This window comes from Schistocerca cancellata, chromosome 5 (assembly GCF_023864275.1).
Source record: "Schistocerca cancellata isolate TAMUIC-IGC-003103 chromosome 5, iqSchCanc2.1, whole genome shotgun sequence".
Taxonomy (NCBI): domain Eukaryota; kingdom Metazoa; phylum Arthropoda; class Insecta; order Orthoptera; family Acrididae; genus Schistocerca; species Schistocerca cancellata.
In genome coordinates, this window is record NC_064630.1 from 71,389,351 (window position 1) to 71,413,680 (window position 24,330).

General features: G+C 43.5%; 1 protein-coding gene across 1 annotated transcript in view; it reads right to left on the reverse strand.

The window, feature by feature from the left end:
- LOC126188367 (atrial natriuretic peptide receptor 1-like) overlaps positions 1 to 24,330 on the reverse strand; it is a 362,237-nt gene that overhangs the window by 202,661 nt on the left and 135,246 nt on the right. Inside the window, exons 7-10 of the mRNA XM_049929966.1 lie at positions 19,056 to 19,185; positions 9,771 to 9,842; positions 9,572 to 9,646; positions 3,358 to 3,534 (exon numbers count right to left, since the gene is read on the reverse strand). Coding sequence (XP_049785923.1) covers positions 3,358 to 3,534; positions 9,572 to 9,646; positions 9,771 to 9,842; positions 19,056 to 19,185 — 454 coding nt within the window. The remainder of the gene's footprint in view (positions 1 to 3,357; positions 3,535 to 9,571; positions 9,647 to 9,770; positions 9,843 to 19,055; positions 19,186 to 24,330) is intronic.

Here is a 24,330-nt window from a genome sequence, read left to right on the forward strand (position 1 = left end):
ACCAAAGTCAAAAGTGAAATGCATGCTTGTGTGCTTCTTTGATTCCAAGGGAATTGTTCATAAAGAGTGGTTGCCTCAGGACAAACAGTTAAGTAATATTACTGCAAGGAAATTTTAGAAAGACTTCGTAAAAGAGTTCTTCGTGTCCGTGCCAACATTGCTGATAACTGGATTCTGCATCACGATAATGCGCCATCCCATATGCTCTGTCAGTACACCATTTCTTAACTTCAAAACAAATTTCAGTACTACCACAGCCACCTTATTCAACAGATAGCGATCCATGCGACTTTTTTCTATTTCCAAGAGTCAAAAGGGCAGTCAAGGGACACCATTTACAAGCAACACAAGATGTCCAAAAAGCTGTGACTAGGTTGTTGGAGGATATTGCAGAAGATGAAATGCGCTGGAGAAAGTGTGTGCAATCAGAAGGAAACTACTTCGTAGGAGACAACACTGAACTTGACTAATATCGTAAGCAATATTTTTTTTTTTTTACATCAGTGTTATTACTTTATTGTCGCACCTCGTATAACTGCACTCGTCCGTGAACATAACCTAGGACAACTGTTCCAGTGACCATGTACTGTGTTCTTGACACCAGGCTTTACTTACTTTCCTGTGACCCGGGGTCAGAGGAATGCACCTTGCAGATCCCCAGGCGAATAAACCATGTCACTTCAGTCGCCTTTAGACTGTACGTTTGGAGACCACTGTTCCAGTGGGTGCGTTAAGGTTCCGATCAAGGCTACCTGCAGTACTCCGTGGCCGTCTGCGGGCCCTGATGGTGAGATATCGGTCTTCTTGTGGTGTTGTACACTGTGGACGTACGGTACTGCAGCGCCTGGACACGTTTCCTGTCTGCTGGAATCGTTGCCATAATCTTGAGATCACACTTCGTGGCACACGGAGGACCCGTGCTACGACCTGCTGTGTTTGACCAGCCTACAGTCGCCCTAGTATTGTATCCTCATAACGTCATCAGTGTGTTCTTTGAGCCATTTTCAACTCATAGTCACCATTAGCATGTCTGAAAACGTCTGCACACTTACTCGCTTCACCGTACTCTGACATGCAGCAACACACCTCTGCGTATGTGGACTGCTGCCAGCGCCACCGTGCGACGACCACAGGTCAAACGCACCACATGGTCATACCCCGAGGTGATTTAAACCCGCAAACCGCCCAGCAGAGCGTTGTTTCACCATGTATCAGCATTATCCTTAATTTATGAGCATGAGTGTAATTAAGTTTCTCATCTCCATTCCTTTAAAGAACAGAACTGTCATGTATAAAACATTGTCCTGCCTGTATTGCCCGAAGTATGTGTCATACAATGATGTAATTTTGCAGGTACATTCAGTGGTGTATATGGATATTGTCTGCAAAAGGTGTTGTGAAGAACTAAAGAAGTTATAATCTAAAACTCCATGCCCGATTATGTATTTTTATTGGGTGTACAGCGAAAATGTAGTACACTTTTCCCATTCATTATTTTGTGGGGTGTCGTAAGTGATAATAATTTTCAAAACAAATTTGTTGGAATCTCAAATTGATTCCATATTTATAGATTCCCAGAAGCCTATTTTTACAGTTCCTCACAAGCAGCTTTTAATCAAACAGTTTTTCTTACAACCGTTTTCTCATACACTGAGCCAATAGGCGTGTGCTCCCTAAACGTTACTCAGTGTGTCTGCAGGAATAGTTCCTACAATGCTGTTTCTAAGGTGGGGTATATCAGCTGATAGGGGAAGCACATAAGCATTACCCTTTATGAACATCCAAAGGTAAAAATCGCGTGACGTCAGAACATGGAGGTCACGCAAAAGGAGCTCTGTCGTCCGTCCCTTGCATCGCACCATCTTCCTCCAAATAAAGTTCTATGGTTCAGTTTATTCGACTTGAGGAAAGAGCAATAGTTCTAGCGTATCAAGGTAAGAAATACCAGTTTCAGTTGCATCATCGAAAAAGAAAAACCCACAAACTTTCGAATGGGATACGGCACAAAAAATGTTCAATTTAGGGTAGTCTCATGTCATGTGTACAATGTAGTAGGAATTTTCTGACTGCAAGATGTGGAAATTTTGTTTGTTCAGTTTTCCACTTAGATGAAACGTCAATTAATCATTCACGATGACACGATCCAGAATATCTTCATGATAAGCCAGCGACACTTCGTCTGTAAAGTGGGCACGGAAACCGTAGTCTGTAGGCTTTAGAGGTTTTAACAACTGCAGGTGATAAGGACGTACTTATGTCTCCTTAAAATTGTCCACACAGACCTCAGTGGAACTGCTAGTTCACGACTAGCCTTCCTGACTGATTTCTTGCGGCAACGCAGAAACACTCTCACACCTTCAGTGTGTTATTCAGGCACTCTTGGTCGTTCCACTCATCACGTGGGGCACAGGCATACAAGCTAAACTGCCTGAATTTGCTGTTTAGTTTGATCTACGAGGGCTGTCCAGAAAGTAAGATACGATTGATCGCGAAATGAAAATCACAGTGAATATCAGAAATGCTTCATTTGTAACAGTTAACTACACCTTTCAGCTACTTCTCTACGTAGCCGCCGTTCTGACTCAGACATTCGTCGTAGCGTTGTACCAACTTTCCAATACCCTCGTCATAGAAGGCAGCCGCCAGTGCTTTCCGCCAATTCTCTACGCTGGCCTAAAGCTCGTCGTGTGTGCCAAAATGTTGTCTTCATAGACAGCGGTTCGTTTGAGCAGAGATGAAACTCAGTGGGAGACAATTACGGGCTGTATTGTGGGTAACCAAACATTTCCAATTGAAACGATGCAGGAACATCTTCATTGCCCCTGCAGAATGAGGCTGAGAATTGTCTTGAAGAAGAAACCGCACGACAGTTATGTAATGTTGGTTGCATAGCTTCAGGGGAAAATTCTCACCAGGCCCTCGTACTTGGCGGGAGACACTATTTTCTATAACATCTTTACGAGCTCACTAAGAGCTCAGGAATGAGAAGAGCGACATAATTCTACCTAGAGTCATACTAGAGACACTGCCCAACACATCTTTGCTAAGCTTTATCGAATTTTCATAGTCGTTTCCATTTCTCGACCGATCGTAACTTACTTTCTGGACAGCCCTCGTATTATTTATAATTGTAAGTTAAATGTAACAATGCCTTAAAACCCTGAAATTCATTTTGAAACACTCTGTATATTTGAGACACATTAAGTGAACACTGTTATTTTGTCGTAGCTGAATATAAACCTTATCATCACTAATCCAAGAAATTTTCATTACAGGTGATCTACTGTTAATAGTTTACAGCGGTAGGTACTTCTGCTGTTACTGACACGCAGAAAACATATGAAAGTGGACTATCACCTTGACGATGTCGTGCATGAGGCTGTAGCGGAACATCCAGTCGAGCTGTATCTGCTCGTTCTCCAGGATGTCCTGCAGGCTGCCCTTGGGGCAGTACTCGGTCAGCAGGTAGCAGTTGGGTGGGTCCACGCAGGCGCCCAGGAAGCGCACCAGGTGGTCGTGGTGCAGGTCCTTCATCTGCAGCAGCAAACGCTCCTGTAAACACTCAGCTAGCGACGTGGAAGAGCGGCTAAGCAGAAAATAAATCCAGTGGTTCGTAAGGGAAAAAAGGAAGAATAAATACCTTTGGAAGCACTGTTATTAACACAAAATACTGTTCAGTCTCTAACATGATCATATTGACTTCCTCGGCACTTACATGGGCTGGACAAAAATATAGAAACATTGAAAATAACACAGATTGCCATGGGTAATATTGTAAATGAAACAACTACCAGGAATCGATAAACAGAGGATCGGTATGGTTTTCAGAGGGAAATCTTAAACTATTTACTTACTTATCCGTGGCTTGGGTCTTAGTGACCATATACCTCTTGCACACTCCTCCTCAATCGTTCCCGATTGCAAGCCTCCTGCCACCACTCGCTCGCCCCTAGCCCCAAGTCCTCGGTGTCCTTTTCAATATTGTCCTTCCATCTTGTCCGCGGTCGTCCTCAGTATCTCTTTCCAGCTACAGCTCCCAGAAACACAGCATGGGGTATCCTCCCTTAATTCATCCTTGCTACATGTCCAGCCCAGGTCAACCTTCTTCTTATTATTCTTTTTATAATGTCAGGCTGTGCGTAAAGCTCTTTCAGTTATGGTTTTTTCAGAATTCTCCATTAGCCTATTTGTGAATCTGTCACAGGACCATACATTTTTCTGAGGATTTTTCTTTCGAAAACAAGTAGTTAAACTATACTTCCTGCTAAATAGTGACAATCTCAGGTAACAACCATGGAGATGGACAGCGATCATGCACTCTTCTCTCAAAGCAGACCACGAAGCTCACTAATACAGAGACCTGATGACTATGAAGCTCGCCGGCCGGAGTGGCCGTGCGGTTCTAGGTGCTTCAGTCTGGAACCGTGCGACCGCTACGGTCGCAGGTTTGAATCCTGCCTCGGGCATGGATGTGTGTGATGGCCTTAGGTTAGTTAGGTTTAAGTTGTTCTAAGTTCTAGGGGACTGATGACCACAGATGTTAAGTCCCATAGTGCTCAGAGCCATCTGAACCATTTTTGAACTATGAAGCTCAGGGGAGATGCGACAGTTCAATTATGTGCTCACAAAACCAGACCTTGACAGTGCGAGTTGTGTGAACCGGAGCCCTTTAGTCTTAGAAAACAGCATCACCATTGGCGAAAATACATTGTACCATGGGATGGACCTGATCATCCAAAACGGCAGTAATGTGACCTTACAGTATAACCATGTGGCTCATAGACTACCAAATCATCACCACATTCCAGCCATGGTTCAATCTTGAGGCGCAATCGTGGACAGAAGTCGGGAACAGCGTCAAACAAGACTCATCTGACCAAATAACATTCTTCGATTGCTCCATAGTCCTGGTCTCTTGGTTTCAGCACCACGTGTTATGTTATGGGTATTTGCATCATTGATGAGTGGTGCTGGAATCGGTTCCGACATGGTTCGCAAGTTCTACATTCGGGTCTGCTGTTACTTTTGAAGCAACCGTCGTCTCACTTTTCGTCGCAATGCCCTTCGATGACCTTTTGTCACGATCATTCAACACACACGTCCATGTTGTGACTTATGTTTGTCCACTTACCTTATATGCGGTATATATCTTCGATAAGTTGTCTCTTGAAACAACAAATACTGTGGCTACCGTGGTTATGGTCAGCTCCCACCATGCGAACGCCGACAGTTTTCGCACGTCTGAATTCACTTACCTCCAACATAACGCACTCACAGCAACACAGAGCACAGCTCTGGCCACTGCTGGCACTTGCATCGTATTGAGGTCATTGTGCAGATGTTGCTCGCGGTACGAGGTGCATTCAAGTTCTAAGGCCTCCAATTTCTTTTCTAATTAACTACTCACCCGAAATCGATGAAACTGGCGTTACTTCTCGACGTAATCGCCCTGCAGACGTACACATTTTTTACAACGCTGACGCCATTATTCCATGGCAGCGGCGAAGGCTTCTTTAGGAGTCTGTTTCGACCACTGGAAAATCGCTGAGCGAATAGCAGCACGGCTGGTGAATGTGCGGCCACGGAGAGTATCTTTCATTGTTGGAAAAAGCCATAAGTCACTAGGAACCAGGTCAGGTCATGAGCATGAGGAATCACTTCAAAGTTGTTATCACGAAGAAAGTGTTGCGTAACGTTAGCTCAATGTGCGGGTGCGTTGTCTTGGTGAAACAGCACACGCACAGCCCTTCCCGGACGTTTTTGTTGCAGTGCAGGAAGGAATTTGTTCTTCAAAACATTTTCGTAGGATGCACCTGTTACCGTAGTGTCCTTTGGAACGCAATGGGTAAGGATTAAGCCCTCGTTGTCCCAGAACATGGACACCATCATTTTTTCAGCACTGGCAGTTACCCGAAAGTTTTTTGGTGGCAGTGAATCTGTGTGCTTCCATTGAGCTGACTGGCGCTTTGTTTCTGGATTGAAAAATGGCATCCACGTCTCATCCATTGTCACAACCAACGAAAAGAAAGTCCCATTCGTGCTGTCGTTGCGTGTCAACATTGCTTGGCAACATGCCACATGGGCAGCCGTGTGGTCGTCCGTCAGCATTCGTGGCACCCACCTGGATGACACTTTTCACACTTTTCGCATTTTCAGGTCGTCATGCAGGATTGTGTGCACAGAACCCACAGAAATGCCATCTCTGGAGGCGATCTGTTCAACAGTCATTCGGCGATCCCTCAAAACAATTCTCTCCACTTTCTCGATCGTGTCGTCAGACCGACTTGTGCGAGCCCGAGGTTGTTTCGGTTTGTTGTTACACGATGTTCTGCCTTCATTAAATTGTCGCACCCACGAACGCACTTTCGACACACCCATAACTCCATCACCACATGTCTCCTTCAACTGTCGATGAATTTCAATTGGTTTCACACCACGCAAATTCAGAAAACGAATGATTGCACGCTGTTCAAGTAAGGAAAACGTCGCCATTTTAAGTATTTAAAACAGTTCTCATTCTCGCCGCTGGCGGTAAAATTGCATCTGCCGCACGGTGCTGCCATCTCTGGGACGTATTGACAATGAACGCGGCCTCATTTTAAAACAATGCGCATATTTCTATCTCTTTCCAGTCCGGAGAAAAAAAATCGGAGGCCTTAGAACTTGAATGCACCTCATAAAATATAGCAGCGCAACCAACGCGCTCGGCTAGCGTCCGAAATTACGTGCAAGCATGCACGTCTTGCTGTATTTCCACATTTTTGTCTAACCCGTACACCTGCATTGTTTGTGAGGAGTACGTACTTACAAGAGAAATCATAACATTATGCAGCGTGATCGAGATGAAAATGTAGGGCACTGACTACAGTTTCATCAAAAAACTAAAGAATGGCTTAGCACAAGGATCAGTGCTCGCACCACTGCTGTTTAGCCTCTTTATTGCAGACCTGCCGGAATCACAATCAAGACAGTTCGGGTATGCTGACGACTGGGTCCTCGCTACAAGATGTAGCACAATTGAAGCACCTGAGGACATCCTAACGAACGACCTGAAGATAATGGCTGAATATTTCCGTAAGTGGAGACTTAACCAAATGCTTCCAAAACAGAGGTTAGTTGCTTCCATCTCAACAACAAACTCTCAGGAAAGGAATTCAACATTCGATTTGAAAACACCATCCTCAGGCACAATAAAACTCCGAAGTACTTGGGCATGATATGTCTGTGTCGTTCTTATGTGTCTGTATTGCCGTATGATAAATAAATAATAATAACATTTATAAGTCTGATAAGAAATGAGTTACCGTTGCTAATGACCAAGTAAATTACTTATTATGCAAGATGGTTTACGTAATCATCGTTGGCGTATATGCACGATCTCTTTCCTGTTTAGACTGCATTGTAGTGAAAGTCCAAAGAGACCCCACCACAATGTTCATTCTCGCTGTGCGTCGCCGTTGCTGCAACTATAGACTCGAATTAGTCCTACCGTCTAGCTCTTTCTTTGATTTCAGCCTTTACTGCGTAGAGTTTTCCTGTTTGCTTAATCAGCGTCGGTCTGCTACAGGATACTTAAATTTGTGAAAATGTGTTGACACTTTACACTTACGCTGTCATAATATCGTTTTAATTGTGCAATTTAAGGATTTCATCGTTTTTACAATATCTAAAGTTCTTTTATCTTGAAACACCCTCTGTCAGCCACAGTCAATCGGCAGCCAGCACATTTAGTCTCCCAAAACCCTGAAGTGAGATAAAATTCAAGGTCAAGCGAGATAAGTAAACTTTAGGAGCGTGACTCAGAATGCTTACTTTCTTTGTGGCCAGAAACCGTCGCAACATCGTCTTTACATCTGTTCCACTAACGTTGGCAAGTTGTTGTCACGTCGTTGCTCACATTATTCCAGTATCAGAAACCAAAGCTATTTCGATCATGCGCCAAGTAATCTTTAGAGTAAAGTGCAATTCTAAACTGGAGGTGTGCCATTGCCTTCATTCCTTTATAATTACTAAACATTAAGTATGTTGCATATTACATGTATGTAACAGCATGCGACTCGTAATAAATGTAACGCAAAAAATGTAAAATGCCTTGTTATATGCAACATAGGGCATGATCGCTCTAAAATTGTCAGGTTAATGAAATAGCTAAATAAACTCCCACGGTAAAAAAAGACCTAAGTGAGACTAAAGCCATACAAACGAGTGACGATTAAAGACCTAACGATTGTATTACTAGTTGGAACCCGTACAACCGGCGAATGGTATTATCTTGCTTGTATAAGTCACCAAAACTGAACACTGGCTGGACACCATGATAAAAAGCCCTCAGGTGAAACGAAACAGTGAAAGTATTTTCACTCAGTACCACTAAAGCAGGACCATGTTTTATATCCTATGAGTAAGTTAGCAGTCTAGTTAACTTCGACAATCATCAGTCATTGAATACGAATTCGCTATTGGAAGCACAATTTCTCTCAAACTTCCTGGCCTATGGCCTATGCCTGAATGGGACACGACCCCGGAACCACGACTCACTTCCCTCCCTCACAGCTTTGCTTCCGTCGCTATACCTCTCCTACTTTTCAACCTAAGCAACGGTTTTATATGATTCCTGCAGAAACTACAAGAGACATTACTAACCGTGATCCAAAACAATCTGTTCAGGAGCGAAAGTTTTGTGACAGGTGACGAGGTGCCCTGGAATCAGTCCCCGTTGCGCAAAAGGAATCTCTTCTATGGAATGTATTCTCATCCTCAGCGCTGTTACGGATTCGCACCAAGTAACTTCCAACCTGTCCACTGATGAAGTAATTTTGAAATGGCAGTCACTGCAATGTTCGTTTAAGCCATCAATTACTGGTTGCTGAGTGAGTCGAACAGTGGATATGCAAAGATGGTGTCTTCCTGAATGAATGTGATACTGGTTAAATACGTGTAAACGTTGCACATATGCTAAGACGAAATTTTAACAATTTTTCTGTCTTTGACTACGTGCTATTTACTTGATACTAAACACGTAGTTACTAGACCTGACTTACAGTTCGTAGCTCTTACATAATCCATTGCAAAGATATACTAGCCGCGCTCCAGAAAGGAAGTTGAGGAAGTGTGAATATGAAGGAAATGAGACCAACAACTTATAAACTAGATTTAATTTATAGTTCTTAATCTGGAAGTGTACGTGGGTGTGTGTTTAGTGCGGGGGCGGGGGGAAGGCGAGGAATCATTTGCGTTGTGGAAAAAACGAGATAGCGTCACCAGTATTTAATAACACAATAATGGGTGTGGCTTAATATTCAGAGTTATTGTAGACAGATCAGCGCCGTCCAACAGAATATTTAACACATTATTAATAATATTAATAAAATAACACGCACAAATACATACATACACACACTCAAACACACACACACACACACACACACACACACACACACACACACACACACACATATATATATATATATATATATATATATATATATATATATATATCCTTCTAAAACGCTAGGCATGGAACGTAATGGTGGGACAAAGAATATATGACATAAAGAGAACATGTACATACCCTCTTTAATTCGAGGAGGAGAGCTCTGTTTAGTTCCACCTTTTTGTTTATTTCTTTAAGAGCAACTTTCGAGCCCTGAAACAATCACCATAGTTTTCTTATACACGTAAATATAGTAAAAATAAGTTTTTATGACTAATAATTACTGTTGTTAAAACTTTTGAAAAATATTCTTGAATATTGGCAAAAAATCGCTTACCTTATAGATAGCTGTCTGTACGTACATCTGCTTGTTTCCATCACCTATGCTGAAATCATCATCCGAGATTGTCTGAAAAAAGTGTTAATCCATGACATTACAAAAAGTTTGTTGTGAGTTACTTAGCTTCGTTAATTAAAATTATAGCTCAGGTATTTTCATAAACCTTCACAAAAATCATAGTCATGAGAACTTCATTCACTTTAACAAAAATGTACTGCGACATAATTACATGAATATTCCTGATAATGTCAGAATAGGAGGCAGCGACCGAAAGTGTAATGTAAAATTACAAAAATTTCAAAACATCGAATAAAACTTTTTAAAATTTCCAGAACTTTTCATATGTTGTCTCAATCGCATTTAACATGAAAAAAAGTTAGTTTTGCAAAATAATATCCACTTCAGCAGCTTAACTACCATCTTCAGATCACTTGCAAATGCAGTTGCAGTATACGACAACATTGCATCGTCCATAACAGTCTTATTTTCAATCTTCAGGTAAAATCTGTTACCCTACTCTATCCGTGTCTGCTATTGAAACAAAACGCCAGTTCAGCATTGTAAAAATTTTATATGCTGATACATCTATATAATTATTATCGTTACAGTTGTAGCTGTAAACAGAGATTTGCCAGGTAAACTGTACTTGAAGTCAAGTGGACAAGTTACTTAGTGTGACGATGTTGTATATATATTTTATGTTCTACTTTTGAATTCAAGTACAGCTTACTTGGCAAATTTCTGCTTGCAGTTACCGACTGTAACGAAAATAATTATAACGACGTGTCATCTGATGATGGTAGTTAAGCTACCGAAACTGGTCATCACTCTGTAAAAAAAGATTTTAGTGTTCAACGCAATTAGAGACAATAAACAGAATTTTTTTGAAAATGTTAAACAGATTTATAGAAAGTTTTAAAATTTTTATAATTTCACATTTGATTAAATAATCGCATTTGAATTTTTTGTGTTAATTCATAAGGCGCTGTCTTACAGCCACAGTATTGTTGGAATTTTTTTTAACAGAAGCTTGTAAAAGGCAAAACACTAGAATGAACAAGAATTTCTGCAAAAACCGAGAATTACATTTGGTGTAGCTGTCCAGGAATGTTATTGCAATCTAAAGAGAGAAAAATTGGTTATTGTATTTTTCCCTTGCAATCAATAATGATTAGTAACGATCTCATCTTATTGTTATTAGAGTCCAGTACGAAAATGATAATTTTTGGATCGCTGAGAAAAAAAAGTAACTTTCTTCTACGTTTCAAGACAAATTTATTGAGCCACTTCTTTGACTATCAGTAACTGTACATCTCCTTCCCACAGAACTGCAAAATGAAACTCTTGCCAAATTTGCTAGTACAGTCTCTCCAGAAGAGACATCGTTGACTCTAACAGCGAGGTCGTGCAGTGGTTAGCACACTGGACACGTAATTGAGAGGACGATGTTAAAATCCGTGTTTGGCCATCCAGGTTTAGTATTTCCATGATTTGGCTCAATGACTTTAGGCAAATTCCGGGATGGTTCCTTTCAAAGGGCGCGGCGGTTTCCTTCTCCAGCCTTGAAACAATGACGGCTTGTGCTTCGTCTCCTATGCCTTCGTTTTTGACGGGACGTTAATCATTTATCTTGCTTCCTCCTTTCTTGTGGGATACCAGTCTCCCCATATATGGCACTAATGAACAAAATAGAAACAAAATAATTAAGAAATGTCGTAAAAGCGTCACGATTTGAGTCTGGAGCTTGTTCCGGCGAACTGGATGTTCAAATCACTTATGTGAATAAGCCTTCTTGCAAGAACACAAGTCACGTCGTCTTCAGTGGAGTCTTTCTTCCAATGTTTCTTTTTTCCTTTGTGTGTGTCCTGTAGCTACCAACAGAATTGTGACACACAAGTCTAAATCAACGAAACCTGTCGTCAGTTGACATGTCCTGGTATGTTCTTGGTTTCATCGTTATTTACTTTGATTGTCTTTCTGTATACGCAATCTTTTGGATGAAGCAAACGTGCCCTCTCCACTCTCCGTCTCTCCATGCAGCAGAGGATTTCAGCTTCCATGCACATTCATGTCTCACCTCATCTGTGCTTTGAAAATTACAAGGTGTCCACTTGTCGAAATATCAGCATTTCTGTGGGACATTACCCTTGGGAGTTATATGAACAGTGACAGGGTCAATCAAACGAAATGAAAGCCTAAATTAAAATTGATAAGGACTTTAAACCCAATATTTAGTTTCCAACAAATCCAAAAAAAGAGTCAGAATCAAGGTTAACACAACAGAATTATCCGAATTTCATTCAAGTGACATCAAAGTGCAACGTAAATAAACGAAGAAAGAATGAACTTCGTTTCATATACCCGACTTTAACTTTATGACTCACTGAATGCTAATTTCAGAACTTCACTATCATAGTGTTCCTGATGATACAGGTGAATCACACAGAAGACAAGCTTAGATATCAATGTAACTTCCTAGATATACACACCTTTGGCCATTATCTAAATTATTAGAGCTGCAGTACTCCGTAACAGGTAGAACGGCCACCTCCGTGCATTAGCACGGTTCGCGTTTAGTGTCGTTACCAGGCCTGGGGGAAGTGGTAGCAAAACGACTGTTCACGTTGGTGTGTATAATATATGAGTCTGGTGACATACCATCTGACTATCGGAAAAATATCATCCACACAATTCCGAGGACTGCAAGAGCCGACAAGAGCGAGAATTATCATAAAATCAGCTCGACAGCTCATGCATCCAAGCTGTTGACAATAATAATATTCAGAAGAATGGAAAAGAAAACTGTGAATGTGTTAAATGCCCATCAGTTCGGCTTCAGGAAAGGTAAAGGCACCAGAGAGGCAATTCTGACGTTGCGGTTTATAATGGTAGCAAGACTAAAGAAAAATCAGGATACGTTCATAGGACTTGTCGACCCCGAAATAGCTTTCGACAATATAAAATGGTGTAAGCTGTTCGAAATTCTGAGAAAAATAGGTATAAGCTAGAGGGAGAGACAGGTAATATACATTATGTACAAGAGACAAGAGAGAATAATTAGAGTGGACGATCGAAGTGCTCGGACTAAAAAGTGTGTAAGACAAGACTGTTCAATCTGTACATCGAAGAAGGAATGATACAAATAAAAGAAAGGTTCAGAAGTGGGATTAAAATTCAAGGTGAAAGGATATCAATGATACGATTCGCTGATGAAATTGCTACCCTGAGTGAAAGTGAAGAAGAATTACATGATCTGCCCAACGGAATGAACAATCTGATGAGTATGGATTGAGAGTAAATCGAAGAAAGAGAAAAGTAATGAGAAGTAGCAGAAACGAGAAGAACGAGAAACTTAACATCAGGATTGATCGTAACGAAGTAGATGAAGTTAAGGAATTCTGCTTCCTAGGCAGGAAAATAAACTACGACGGACGGAGCACGGAGGACATCAAAAGCAGAATAGCACTGGCAAAAAGGGCATTCCAGGCCACGAGAAGTCTACTACGTTAAAGACAGGCCTTAATTTGGGGGAGAAAATTCTTAGAATGTACGTTTGGAACACAGCGTTGTATCGTGGTGAGAGGTGGACTGTGGGAAAACCGGGACAGAAGAGAATCTAAGTGTTGGAGTTGTGGTGCTACAGACGAACGTTGAAAATTAGGTGGACTCAAAAGGTAAGGAGTGACGATGTTCTGCGCAGAATCGGAGAGAGAAGGAATATGAGGAAATCCTTGACAAGGAGAAGGAAAAGGATGATAGGACATCTGTCAAGACAACAGAGAATGACTTCCATGGTACTAGAGGGAGCTCTAGAGGACAAAAAGCTGTAGAAGAAGACGGAGACTAAAATACATCCAGCAAGTAATTGAGGACATAGGTGCCAAGTGATACTCTGAAATGAAGAGGTTGGCACAGGAGAGGAATTCGTGGCGGGCCTCTTAAAAAAAAGAAAGAAGGAAAGAAAAAACAGGCCTGTATGGATTCAAGTATCGTTAACAGCTTCAGATGCTGACTAACGACTGTTGAAAGAGGCGTTCTTGTCACATACTCGGTATGTGTCAGGGGCAGATATTGGACTACATGGGAACGTGGGGGCACACATGCTCCTCAACAAGAATCCTGCCCACCACGTCTGTCCACTACAAGGCGGCTCGCCATATAATGCACCAAGAACATCGCAAACTCTTCGCATCTGCGACTGTCATCTGTGAACAAATGATGAACGCCCAGCAACATTTTGTGGTACCCGACACCACTGGTCGGAGATTCCATCGTCGGGGAATATGATGATCACCTGGAGAGAGGTCCCATTCTTCCAACGTTTGGGAGAGGCACCGCGGTGTTGCGCCTGGCCTAATGGTGAGACATCAAGTATGACTTCAAGTGATGGCTGGTACTGACTGACGAAAAACACAGCTGTACATTTTGCCTCATCATATGTTACCTCTCATACGACAGTATGCTATACGACAGTATGCTATTTTCAAAAGGACGATGCTCGTCGTCTACACATGGCACGTGTCTCTATGAACTGTTTGGATGGTGCTGAGGTACAGCCGTGGCCAGTAAGATACACGGACACGTCCCTCATCGAGCATATTAGGGACCAGCTCGGACGTCAACTGCGTTTCATTAACAAGAATCAGGAAATCATGGACGGTTTACAGTAGTTGTCGGCCAGCTTGCCTCAAGAGAGGACACAACCGCTTTATGAGATCCTTACCAACCCAGTCAGTGTAGCACGGAAGCTAGGAGGGGCGCGACAACATATTGTAAGTGGGTTCATATGCACAAGTTCTTTGTAAAATTGATTCGATGCTTAATGAGATAACATCATATATCCTCTCCAACCATGAAGCTTCATTTCGTTTCCTTCTCCTCTTGTCGGTGCTTCACTATCTGTGAGGCAGTTCATAATTCGAATAAAATGTAGCAAATGTTTCACTATTTCCATTTGACAATTTTCCAACGCTTAAAGAAGGCTTTTCCTAACCTTCAACTTAGTTACATGCAATGCATCACCGCAAAAACAACTCTAGAATCCGAAATTAAAAAAAAAAGAACTCAGTTGATATATACGCTGTGTATCAACTTGACAAACCGCAAAAACCGCAAACTTTATAATCATAAAATATTTTCCAGGTAAATTTGGGCAGCGATGTTAAATTATATGCTTAAGTATTCCTCATGTGACGTACTGCATGAGAAACGTTCACACCACTGTTGTTACAGCATTATGTTCACTGGATTTGTTGAAAATATTTCACGCGGCAAATCAAACCTGACTTGTAGATAATTATGTGCTCATGAGTGCGAGTGCGGAAACGTGGGACTCAGATCGCAGCCGAAGGCCCTCTCGTGTACCCTCGATGACTGCACGACGCAAAGCTTTATGTCTCGCCTGCGCCCGTCAACACCGACAGTGGATTTTGAAGACTGGAAACATGTTGTCTGGTCGGACGAGCGTCGTTTTAAATAGTATCGAACGACTGGACGTGTACGGGTATCGAGACGTCATGAATCCAAGGACCCTGCATGTCAACAGGGGACTGTTCAAGCTGGTGGGCGCTCTGTAATGGCGCGGGGCGTGTGCAGTTGGATACGACTCTGGCAGGTAACATGTACGTAAGCATCCTGCCTGATCACCTGCATCCATTCACGTCCATTGCGCACTCCGACGGACTTGGGCAATTCCAGCATGACAACGCGACACCCTACAAGTCCAGAATTGCTACAGAGTGACTCCAGAAACACCCTTCTGTGTTTAAACATTTCTGCTGGCGACCAAACTCCCGAGACATGAACATTATTGAGTGTATCTGGGATGCCTTGCAACGCGCTGTTCAGCATAGACCTTCACCCCTCGTACTCTTTCGCATTTATGGACAGGCCTGCAGGATTCGTGGAGTCAGTTTCCTACAGCACTACTTAAGACGTTAGTCGAGTCCATGTCAGGTTGTGCTGCGGCGTTTCTGCTTGCTCGCGGGGGACCTACACGGTATTAGTCAGGTGCACCTGTTTCTTTGGCTCTTCAGCGTACATACCCTCCACTCATATAGTGCTGCCACCTGCGGTCTGCGAGCGATTATTGCACGTTGATGTCGAAGATAGGCGGTGGTTACATTAATATGACTAGATTGTGTGAGTAAGGGGCCAATGCCCGAGGATACTCCTTGTAAAACAGAAAAGGGATTCTGTCTGGACCTGGTGATTCATTTGGTTTCAACTCTTTCAGTTGATGTTCAATGTCGGGGATCTAGTTTCTATCTATGACAGTTATTGTGGAGGTCAAAAGATGGAATCTGTACGCTTATCCTGTATAAACGGTTTTTTAAAAGCGAAATTTAAATCTTGAGCTTCTCTTTTGCCAACCAGGCTCGCTGATGAGTAAGTGGATAGAAACCTTCTAACGGCTTAGTGTTATGAATTCTCTCGCTTTCTCAGCAAGATCATTCGCTAAGGTATTGCGGTAAATTAACGTACGCTTCGCGCATCCATCTTCTATCAAGACACAAACTTTTAGTAACTTTTGCCTTTCGGAATTCCTAAGGCTTTTTTGAACGGAAAGTGCAAACATCTCTGTTCTCTCAGCAGTTACTTACGTTCATCATACTGGAACTAAATTATGTTCATTTGTTATCGTAGTAGGATGCTTATCACTACTTACCTGCTCTTTCCAGCATAAAACTGTATAGCCATCTTGATGGGATTATTACCTCAGTAATAATCGTGGGTATGACGACATAGTGATCGGCAACCCCAGACTCCATACAGGCAGTGTATAAGGCGAGGCCCGTTTCTGTCTACGAGGCCTAAAATATTTACGTTCTGTGCTCAATGAAGTTTCCGGAGAAACTGTTTAGAAATACTTCGCAAATCTGTCAGTCCTTATCATTCGTAATGAATCCATAGATATCTCAGCCTATAATCAATAGAGTAAAGTTCATTACAATCCAATATCCTTGTTTTACTTTTGTTGATATTCATCTTTTACCCTCCTTTCAATATTCAACTGATCTCCGAAGTCTGCTACCGTAATTCCGTTTCCAAATTTCTCCTCGTTTTACTGAAACCACAGATTGAGTAACACCTGGCATAGGCTGCTGGTTCGTCTCTCTTCCTTCTCAACTATAGAATCCCTTTCATTTATATTGACTCTTATACCAACAATCCGGCTTCTGAAAAGATTGTAGAGGACATTGAAATGACTGCATTTTATCCATGCTATATAAAGAATTTCAGAATTTAGTCATAAGTATAATTTTGCTTATTTATACAAGCCACTCCTCTCGGATAAAATGCTATAGGTGCAGTATGGTGGAAGGTGTAGGATGGAGATGTTAATGAGGCACAGAGGCATATTTGTGAACCTGGCGTCAGTTCTCTGGACAGACTGAAAAGATTGCAAGGAGCATAGCTGCAAGTTAGTGGCCCTGCTGTCACCAGCGTTGTCCAGAGTGTGCGCAGTAACAGGAGTAAACAGATGGAAAGCAACAGAGAAAAATTGTTCTTCTTATTGTAACTTGTCTTGCGCAGACTGTGTACAATTAAGAGAGCAATGTACAACATGGAACCACTAAACGAGGCAGTGCACTTTCCAAGACTCTGACTTCATACACTACTGGCCAGTAAAATTGGTACACCAAGAAGAAACGCAGATGATAAACGGGTATTCATTGGACAAATATATTATACTACAACTGACACGTGATTACATTTTCACGCAGTTTGGGTGCAGAGATCCTGAGAAATCAGTACTCAGAACGACCACCTCTGGCCGTAATAACGGCCTTGATACGCCTGGGCATTGAGTCAAACAGAGCTTGATTGGCGTGTACAGATACAGCTACCCATGCAGCTTCAACACGATACCACAGTTCATCAAGAGAAATGACTGGCGTACTGTGACGAGCCACTTGCTAGGCCACCATTGACCAGACGTTTTCAGTTGGTGAAAGATCTGGAGAATGTGCTGGCCAGGGCAGCAGTCGAACATTTTGTGTATCCAGAAAGGCCCGTACAGGACCTACAACATGCGGTCGTGCATTATCCTGCTGAAATGTAGGGTTTCGCAGGGATCGAATGAAGGGTAGAGCCGCGGGTCGTAACACACCTGAAATGTAATGTCCACTGTTCAAAGTGCATTCAATGCGAACAAGAGGTGACCGAGATGTGTAACCAGTGGCACTCCATACCATCACGCCGGGTGAGACGCAAGTATGGCGATGACGAATACAAGCGATGTCGCCAAACACGGATGCGACCATGATGATGCTGTAAACAGAACCTGGATTCATCCGAAAAAACGACGTTTTGCCATTCGTGCACCCAGGTTCGTCGTCGAGTACACCATCGCAGGCGCTCCCGTCTGTGATGAAGCGTCAAGGGTAACCGCAGCCATGTCTCCGAGCTGATAGTCCATGCTCCTGCAAACGTCGTCGAACTGTTCGTGCAGATGGTTATTGTCCTGCAAATGTCCCCATCTGTTGTCTCAGGGATCGAGACGTGGCTGCACGATCCGTTACAGCCATGCGGATAAGATGCCTGTCATCTCGACTGCTAGTGATACTAGGCCGTTGGGATCCAGCACGGCGTTCCGTATTACCCTCCTGAACCCACCAATTCCATATTCTGCCAACAGTCATTGGATCTCGACCAACGCGAGCAGCAGTGTCGCGATGCGATAAACCGCAGTCGCGATAGGCTACAGTCCGACCTTTATCAAAGTCGGAAACGTGACGGTACGCATTTCTCCTCCTTACACGAGGCATCACAACAGCGTTTCACCAGGCAACGCCGGTCAACTGTTGCTTCTGGATGAGAAATGGCTTGGAAACTTTCCTCATATCAGCACGTTGTAGGTGTCGCCACCGGCGCCAACCTTGTGGGAATGCTCTAAAAAGCTAATCATTTGCATATCACAGCATCTTCTTCCTGTCGGTTAAATTTCGAGTCTGTAGCACGTCATCTTCGTGGTGTAGCAATTTTAATGGCCAGTAGTGTAGTAGAGGTGCTGGAGGTTTCTGTATACAGCCATCCTGGTGCAGGTATTTTGTGGTTTTCAAAAATCAGTTCAGGGAAATGAAAGGTGATTCCTGCAATGAAAACATACCTATAGTGATATATATTCTTTGTTTATGCACATTTGAACCATTTCCTTTGCATTAAGGTGATTAATTCCATATCATTGATGCCAGTATGAGTGAATGTATAAAACATGATATTAAAGGTACCACGTGTGAAGCTCAGGATGAAGGTGGACAGTTGCGGGCCGTTACTCACCGCCTGGCTGCCGCGCCGCTTCCCGAAGCTGGTGAGGCTGCCCCGCGTGCGGCCGTGGGAGAGCAGCAGCAGGTCGTGCCACTGGACGCGCCACGTCATAGAGGCGATCTCCGCCTCCAGCCGGTAGCGCCTGCCGACCACCCATCACAACAGCGTATGAAAATCTGACGCATGTCAGCAGTACAGGCGGGCTACACTATTAATTACAAATGTTAGGCCACATCATTCTTGTTCCAGCCAGGTTGCAGATTGCACAAATACATAATAACGCGTTGGTCCACCTCTGGCCCGTATTCAAGCTGTTGTTCGGCTTGTCATACACTGATAGAGTTGTTGGATGTCTCTATGACGGACAATGTCAGGAGCTAGTTGTAGGGCACTGCCTACAACTTTGCTAACTTTCTCAACTGAGGAAAGATCCAGCGAACTCCCTGGCCAACGGAGGGTCTGAGAAGCACGAAGTCAAGCAGTAGAAACCCTCACCGTGAGTAGGCGGGCTTTACGAGGTGCATTCAAGTTCTAAGGTTTCCGATTTTTTTTCTCCAGACTGGAAAGAGATAGAAACATGCGCATTATTTTAAAATGAGGCCGCGTTCATTGTCAATACGCCCCAGAGATGGCAGCACCGTACGGCAGATGGAATTTTACGCCATCGTCGAGAATGAGAACTGTTTTAAATACTTAAAATGGCGACGTTTTCCTTACTTGAACAGCGTGGTGTGAAACCAATTGAAATTCAACGACAGTTGAATGAGACATGTGGTGATGGAGTTATGGATGTGTCTAAAGTGCGTTCGTAAGTGCGACAGTTTAATGAAGGCAGAACATCGTGTGACAACAAACCGAAACAGCCTCGGGCTCGCACAAACCGGTCTACGACACGATCGAGAAAGTGGAGAGAATTGTTTTGAGGGATCGCCGAATGACTATTGAACAGATCGCCTCCAGAGTTGGCACTTCTGTGGGTTCTGTGCACACAATCCTGCATGACGACCTGAAAATGCTAAAAGTGTCATCCAGGTGGGTGCCACGAATGCTGACGGACGACCACACGGCTGCCCGTGTGGCATGTTGCCAAGCAATGTTGACGCGCAACGACAGCATGAATGGGACATTCATTTTGTCGGTTGTGACAATGGATGAGACGTGGATGCCATTTTTCAATCCAGAAACAAAGCGCCAGTCAGCTCAATGGAAGCACACAGATTCACCGCCACTCTCCGTGGCCGCAAATTCACCAGCCGTGCTGCTATTGCCTCAGCGATTTTCCAGTGGTCAAAACAGACTCCTAAAGAAGCCTTTGCCGCTGCCATGGAATCATGGTGTCAGCGTTGTGAAAAATGTTTACGTCTGCAGGGTGATTACGTCGAGAAGTAACGCACAGTTTCATCGATTTCGGGTGAGTAGTTAATTAGAAAAAAAATCGGAGGCCTTAGAACTTGAATGCACCTCGTATCTTGCTGAAATGTAAGCTCAGGATCGCTTTCCACGAAGGGGAACAAAACGAGTTGTAGAATATCGTCCACGGAACACTGTGCTGAAAGTGTGCCACGGATGATAATCAAGCGAGTCCTGCTACGGAAAAAAAAAAAAATGATATCCCATTCGATCTCTCGAGGTTGTGGGGCGATATGGCGGACAACACTTAAGAATACGCTGGTCATCGGACTTATTTCGAAGCGGGACCCATCAATGAAGACACATCCCTCCTTTTGACGAGATTACAGGACGAAGACATATATGGAGACGCCCCAGACAGCGGTGGGATGCCATATTGCCGGCCGCATTGGCCAAGCGGTTCTAGGCGCTTCAGTCTGGAACTGCGCGACCGCTACGGTCGCTGGTTCGAATCCTGCCTCGGGCATGGATATGTGTGATGTCATTAGGTTAGTTAGGTTTTCGTAGTTCTAAGTTCTAGGGGACTGATGGCCTGAGATATTAAGTCCCACAGTGTTCAGAGCCATTTGAACCATTTGATACCATCCTGAGTGTCACCTGCCATACAGCCAGACAACCAGAAGCGATGATGTGGGATGTTATTTCTTTTGATAGTAGAACCCCCTTCGTCGTCATTCGAGACATCCTCACGGCACCATGATACGTCGACGATGTTCTATGCCCCGCTTTGTTGCCCTACATGGCAACACGCTCGCCTTACTTTTTAGCAAGATACTGCCCTCCTGCACGAGGGGAGAGTTTCTATTGCTTGTATTCGTGCTTGCCAAACCCTATCTTGATCAGCAAGGTCACTGGATCTTTTTCCAATTGAGAACTTTTGGAGCATTATGGGCAGGACCCTCGATCGATGTAGACATTTGTACTATTTAACACGCCAGTTGGACAGAATTTGACACACTATCCCTCAAGAGGACATCCAACAACTCCGTCAATTAATAAGAAGCCGAATAATTCTTTGCATAAGGGTCACAGCTATACCAACTAGTTACTGTATTGCTTAATTTGTGTTGCTCCTTCTCTTGAATAAAGCATCCAGTTTTTCGGAAACTGTAATAAGTGTTTTTCAATCCATGTACATCACATCTACCGATTTTAGTCCCATTCGGATAATTTCTTTGTGATACTTTTATTATTAAAATGTACCCTGATAAAAAAGTGAAACTTTCAGAATAGGAGGAGGATACAAAATGTAATTTGCTGGTTGAGAGGGTATGTGTTATTATTTCATTCATTGCAAAATCGAGGTAAATTTGCAAAGAACTTGCCAGTAGGAGCCCATTAAACAGTATAACTTTGTACCCCCCTGGCCTAGATGCATGATATTATTGAGCTGAGAAAAGAGTCGTAAAGACGCTGTTTTCTCGCCTCAGACAAGCTGGCCCCCTTTTTTATGCAATTGGCTCTTTAGTCCTTGGTACTGGCACTGGCATGGAATGAATGTCCGAGATGGTCCCATACATGTTCTGTTGGGGCTGATGCGGGGATGTTGCTAGCCGTGGGCGTACCTCAACATCCCTCAGACAGTTGACATAGGCACACGTTGTCTGTGGGCGAGTATTGTCCGGTGGTAAAATTGCACCACGATACTATTGCATGTGCGTGACTTCTTGCTGTGCCATCAGTATCCTCAATCGTTACCGGCTGTGACCTTAAGTGATGCCAGGAGCATCATTTCCGAACCTCTGAAAACACTGGAAAATAGGGATCTCCTGCAGGTCACCACAATAGTCACCAAAGACGTTCATCTCGAGTAGTGCGTAACGGCCATTCATCGCTGAACACAGTGTAACACCATTCGTGAGCAGTCCATGATTACAGATCACGACACCACTCCAAACGCAGCCATTTGAGTCGTGGTGTGGATGGCAGCCTATGCGTGAGTAATACTGCTCTTGTCCAGCTGCTATTAATCTGCAACAAAGTGTGTGGGATGACACAGGATGTTTCAAGGAGTGAGATACTAGTCCTCGAATGCCAGTCCCAGATTTGAAGGTGATACGATGTGCTTGGTGTACAACGTGGCGATCCACTCTTCAGCTGGTCACATGTAGTTGATTGGAACCTTCACAATGGGTATTCCCATCCACGTGTTGTCCAACATCGGGCCACTCTCACATCCAAATGCCCCACAAGTCTTGATATTGTACAATTCGACCAGCTGGCCAAACGGAGATCCACAATGAGGTCCATTTCAAACTCTCTCTGATACTGATATCATTGGCTCACAGGAGTACATGGCATCTCCGATTTCTTCACATTGACCACTCAGCGCCTGATGCTGTACGCTCCCCAAGTATATCCTATCAGACGTGGTAAAGCACTAAACATGAACAACACCAATGACGTCTGGTGGCCATTCTACACTGAAGAACCAAAGAAACTGGTACACCTGCCTAATATCGAACACACAGAAGTGCTGCGACACGACGTGACATTGACTCGACTAATGTCTGAAGTAGTGTTGGAGGGAATTGACACCATGAATCCTACAGTGCTGTACGTAAATCCGTAAAAGATCCACTTCCAATCATATACCAAATGTGTTCGATCGGCCTCAGATCTGGAGAGTTTGGGGGCCAATACATCAGTTGGAACTCGCCGCTGTGTTTGTCGAATCACTCCGTTGCACTCCTGGCCTTGTGACCTCGCACATGCCATTGAAGAATGCCACTGCCGTCGGGAAACATGATAGTCATGAAGGGGTATTCGTGGGTTGGAACAAGTCTACGATACTCGTCGGCTATCATGGTGCCTTGCACGAGCTCCACTTGACCCATGGATGTCCACGTGAATGTTACCCAGAGCATAATGGAGCCGCCACCCGCTTGCCTCTGTCCAGTAGTACAGGTTCTTTAGAGGTGTTCCCCTGGAAGACGGCGGATTCGCGCCCTGCCATTGGCATGATGAAATTTTTTTTTTTATTTTTGGTCGTCAGTCTACTGACTGGTTTGATGCGGCCCGCCACGAATTCCTTTCCTGTGCTAACCTCTTCATCTCAGAGTAGCACTTGCAACCAACGTCCTCAATTATTTGCTTGACGTATTCCAATCTCTGTCTTCCTCTACAGTTTTTGCCCTCTACAGCTCCCTGTAGTACCATGGAAGTCATTCCCTCATGTCTTAGCAGATGTCCTATCATCCTGTCTCTTCTCCTTATCAGTGCTTCCCACATATTCCATTCCTCTCCGATTCTGCGTAGAACCTCCTCATTCCTTACCTTATCAGTCCATCTAATTTTCAACATTCGTCTATAGCACCACATCTCAAATGCTTCGATTCTCTTCTGTTCCGGTTTTCCCACAGTCCATGTTTCACTACCATACAATGCTGTACTCCAGACGTACATCCTCAGAAATTTCTTCCTCAAATTAAGGCCGGTATTCGATATTAGTAGACTTCTCTTGGCCAGAAATGCCTTTTTTGCCATAGCGAGTCTGCTTTTGATGTCCTCTTTGCTCCGTCCGTCATTGGTTATTTTACTGTCTAGATAGTGGACTTCCTTAACTTCATTGACTTCGTGACCATCAATCCTGATGTTAAGTTTCTCGCTGTTCACATTTCTACTACTTCTCATTACCTTCGTCTTTCCCCGATTTACTCTCAAACCATACTGTGTACTCATTAGACTGTTCATTCCGTTCAGCAGATCATTTAATTCTTCTTCACTTTCACTCAGGACAGCAATGTCATCAGCGAATCGTATCATTGATATCCTTTCACCTTGTATTTTAATACCACTCCTGAACCTTTCTTTTATTTCCATCATTGCTTCCTCGATGTACAGATTAAAGAGTAGGGGCGAAAGGCTACAGCTTTGT